This window comes from Chelonoidis abingdonii, chromosome 4, assembly GCF_003597395.2.
Source record: "Chelonoidis abingdonii isolate Lonesome George chromosome 4, CheloAbing_2.0, whole genome shotgun sequence".
NCBI classification, from domain to species: Eukaryota; Metazoa; Chordata; order Testudines; family Testudinidae; genus Chelonoidis; species Chelonoidis abingdonii.
The window spans coordinates 497,574-501,307 of NC_133772.1; the positions used below are offsets into that span (position 1 = coordinate 497,574).

At 68.5% G+C, this 3,734-nt stretch overlaps 2 protein-coding genes across 2 annotated transcripts in view; both read left to right on the top strand.

The window, feature by feature from the left end:
• Positions 1 to 1,725, top strand: part of LOC116831516 (ADP-ribosylhydrolase ARH1-like) — a 6,199-nt gene extending 4,474 nt beyond the window's left edge. The window contains exons 4-5 of the mRNA XM_075064673.1: positions 7 to 412; positions 1,272 to 1,725. Coding sequence (XP_074920774.1) covers positions 7 to 412; positions 1,272 to 1,435 — 570 coding nt within the window. The 3' untranslated portion in view covers positions 1,436 to 1,725. The remainder of the gene's footprint in view (positions 1 to 6; positions 413 to 1,271) is intronic.
• A 58-nt stretch (positions 1,726 to 1,783) lies between these two features.
• LOC116831517 (uncharacterized) overlaps positions 1,784 to 3,734 on the top strand; it is a 5,314-nt gene continuing 3,363 nt past the window's right edge. Inside the window, exons 1-3 of the mRNA XM_032791599.2 lie at positions 1,784 to 1,787; positions 2,555 to 2,738; positions 3,548 to 3,713. Coding sequence (XP_032647490.2) covers positions 1,784 to 1,787; positions 2,555 to 2,738; positions 3,548 to 3,713 — 354 coding nt within the window. The remainder of the gene's footprint in view (positions 1,788 to 2,554; positions 2,739 to 3,547; positions 3,714 to 3,734) is intronic.

Below are 3,734 nucleotides of genomic sequence, written 5' to 3' on the forward strand. Positions count from 1 at the left end.
GCGCAGGGCAGGGGATGGGAAAGGGGGCACAGAACCCCTGGGGGGCAGAGCAGGGGTGCCAGGCGCAGGGCAGGGGATGGGAAAGGGGGCACAGACTCCCCGGGGGCAGAGCAGGGGTGCCAGGTGCAGGGTGGGAGATGGGAAAGAGGGGTGAGGCCAGAGGAGTCAGCGGCCTGGTCTCATCTCTGCCCCCACAGGTACCTGGCTGAGCGGGGCCTGGCCGAAGGACACGGCCCCCCGCGGTTCCCCTCCCCCTATGGCCCAGCAGAGCGGGACGGGATCTACCAGACCTTCAGCCTGGATGGCTGGGCAGGGCGCAGCGGACACGACGCCCCCATGATCGCCTACGACGCGCTGCTGGGCGCTGGCGACCGCTGGGACGAGCTCTGCAGTCGGGCCATGTTCCACGGGGGTAAGTCTGGCTGCCCTAGAGCCAGCCGCATCCCAGCCCTCATGCCAGGATACACAGCCCCTGGTGCCCCGCCCCAGAGCCAGCTGCATCTTGGCCCCAATGCCGGTATACACAGCCCCAGGCATCCCGCCAGAGAGCCAGCCGCATCCCGGCCACAGTATACACAGCCCCTGGTGCCCCGCCCCAGAGCCAGCCGCATCCCGGCCGCAGTATACAAAGCCCCTGGCGTCTCACCCCAGAGCCAGCTGCATCTTGGCCCCAATGCCAGTATACACGGCCCCAGGCATCCCACCAGAGAGCCAGCCGCATCCCGGCTGCAGTATACACAGCCCCTGGCACCCTGCCCCACAGCCAGGCACATCCCTGCCCCAGTATACACAGCCCCTGGCATCTCACCCCAGAGCCAGCTGTATCCCGGCTGCAGTATACACAGCCCCTGGAGCCCTGCCCCAGAGCCAGCCGCATCCCAATGTCAGTGCACACAGCTTGTGGCCCCAGAATCTCCTCCACTTCCCTTGGCTACCTGACCAGACTCTCCCAGCCAGGGCAGGGCCCAGGGCACCCCCAGATCTCATCCTCCTGCCTGGCCAACCTCCCTGTCCCCTCCAGGGACTGCGGCCCCAAGACCACCCCCCCAGCTGGGCTCCAGCTGCCACAGGCCCTGCTCAGCCCCCCAACCTCCACAGCTGCAGTGGGGCAGGTTAATTGGCCCCGTGTGACCCATAATGACCCACTCAGGGCTCATGTGAGGCAAACACCCCATCGCAGGATCCCCGGGTGCCCAGCCCCCACCTCAGAGGGGTCCCTGGGTGCCCCGCCCCAGAGGGGCCACGTCTCACCTGTGCCAATCTCCCCACAGGAGACAGCGACTCGACGGGTGTCATTGCGGGGTGCTGCTGGGGGCTGGCGCATGGGCTGGCCGGGGTCCCCGAGGGGAATCACCGACACCTGGAGTACCGGCACCGCATGGAGGCAGCCGCTGACCGGATCCACGCCCTGGCCTGGGGGGAAAGCGTCCCATGAGCGGGGGGACTCCCCCCAAGCACCCCATTCCCCCGGCACTGCCTGGACACCCCACCACAGGCCAGGGCTGGATTTGGGGGGTCCCCCATTCCCCAGACACATGGGGAAGGGCAGCAAATTCCCAGCCTCCGCAGTGCACCCTCCTGCCCCCCCATGAGCCACGGACCCCCACCCACTAGCACCTTCTACTGCTGCACCCAGGACACCAGGCTCCTGTCTCCAGGGGTCTCCCAGGTCAGCATCGGGCTGCTTCTGGCACCATCCTGCTCAATAAACCCCTGTCTCCTGCCTTCCCGTGCCAGCAGGGGTCATTTCGGGGGGGCCCAGGGCCCATGCATCCCCCGGGGGATGGGCGAGGCCAGGGTGCAGGGGAGGAGTGGCCAGAACCCAGGTATCCTGCTGCCTGCAGTGCAGCACCCCCAGCACCCCACTGATCCCAGCACTGACTGCCAGGGAAGGGCCCCCCATGACCCCCAACGCCAGCTGCCTGCTGCGCTGTCCCCTCCTGGCCCTGCCCCACAATCCCTTGGTGGGGGATCAGCCCATGGGAACCCAGGGCCCCCTGCTCCAAGGGCTGTGCCCCCAAACCTGTTACTGGCTCCCCAGAGGGGCCTGCAGCCCCACGCTTACTGCTCAGCCCCACCCGACTGGGCCCCATCAGCCATTAAACCAGCTCCTGTCAGCACCCGCTCGCTCTGCCCCCAGCTGCTCCCAGCCCTGGTCACTCAATCAGGGTGAACTGCAAACAGACCGGGGCAGACAAACCCCAGATGCTGGTGGATCTTCCAATACTGAGATTTACCAACCAGCCCAAAACAGCTTCTCTAGCAGCTCGCTGGTTACTCAGAGTCCAAACCCCGCAGGTCCCCGCAAGTGCCCAGCCTCAGGCCTCCGGNGACGCTTGCCCCGCTTCAGGGAACTGGGGGGGGCCCTGGTCTGAGCGGTGGCTCTGCCCCCAGGCCTGGGGGGAAAGGGGTCTCCATGTGGGGCCCCTGACAGACGCTTGCCCCGCTGCAGGGTACCTGGGGGCCCTGGTCTGAGCGGTGGCTCTGCCCCCAGGCCTGGGGGGGAAGGAGGGTCTCCGTGCAGGGCCCCTGACGGACACTTGTCCTGCTGCAGGGTACCTGGGGGCCCTGGCCTCAGCTCTCTTCACGGCCTACGCAGTGCGGGGGCTACCCCTGGTGCAGTGGGGGGCCGGCCTGCTGCAGACGCTACCTCTGGCCCAAACCTATGTGCAGGACGCGGGTGTCGACACCCAGCCCAACCTGGATGCCTGGGGGTACTTCCCCCAGAAATGGGTCTGGTGAGTGTGGGGGGAAGAAAGGGGGACAGAGCCCCAGGTGAGGCTGGGGGTGCCAGGCGCAGGGTGGTATGTGGGAAAGGAGGGGGGCTCAGACCCAACGAGGGGCAGAGCAGGGGTGCCAGGCATGGGCGGGGGATGGGAAAGTGGGCACAGAACCCCTGGGGGGCAGAGCTGGGGCACCAGGTGCAGGTCAGGGGATGGGAAAGGGGGCACAGAGCCCCCGGGGGCAGAGCAGGGGTGCCAGGCACAGGGTGGCGGATGGGAAAGGGGGCTCAGACCCAACGAGGGGCAGAGCAAGGGTGCCAGGTGCAGGGCGGGGGTTGGGAAAGGGGGCACAGACCCCCCAGGGGCGAAGCAGGGATGCCAGGCACGGGCGGGGGATGGGAAAGGGGGCACAGAACCCCCAGAGGGCAGAGCAGGGGTGCCAGGCGCAGGGCAGGGGATGGGAAAGGGGGCACAGAACCCCTGGGGGGCAGAGCAGGGGTACCAGGCGCAGGGCGGGGGATGGGAAAGGGGGCACAGACTCCCCGGGGGCAGAGCAGGGGTGCCAGGTGCAGGGCAGGGGATGGGAAAGGGGGCACAGACCCCCCGGGGGCAGAGCAGGGGTGCCAGGCGCAGGGCAGGGGATGGGAAAGGGGGCACAGAACCCCTGGGGGGCAGAGCAGGGGTGCCAGGCGCAGGGCAGGGGATGGGAAAGGGGGCACAGACTCCCCGGGGGCAGAGCAGGGGTGCCAGGTGCAGGGTGGGAGATGGGAAAGAGGGGTGAGGCCAGAGGAGTCAGCGGCCTGGTCTCATCTCTGCCCCCACAGGTACCTGGCTGAGCGGGGCCTGGCCGAAGGACACGGCCCCCCGCGGTTCCCCTCCCCCTATGGCCCAGCAGAGCGGGACGGGATCTACCAGACCTTCAGCCTGGATGGCTGGGCAGGGCGCAGCGGACACGACGCCCCCATGATCGCCTACGACGCGCTGCTGGGCGCTGGCGACCGCTGGGACGAG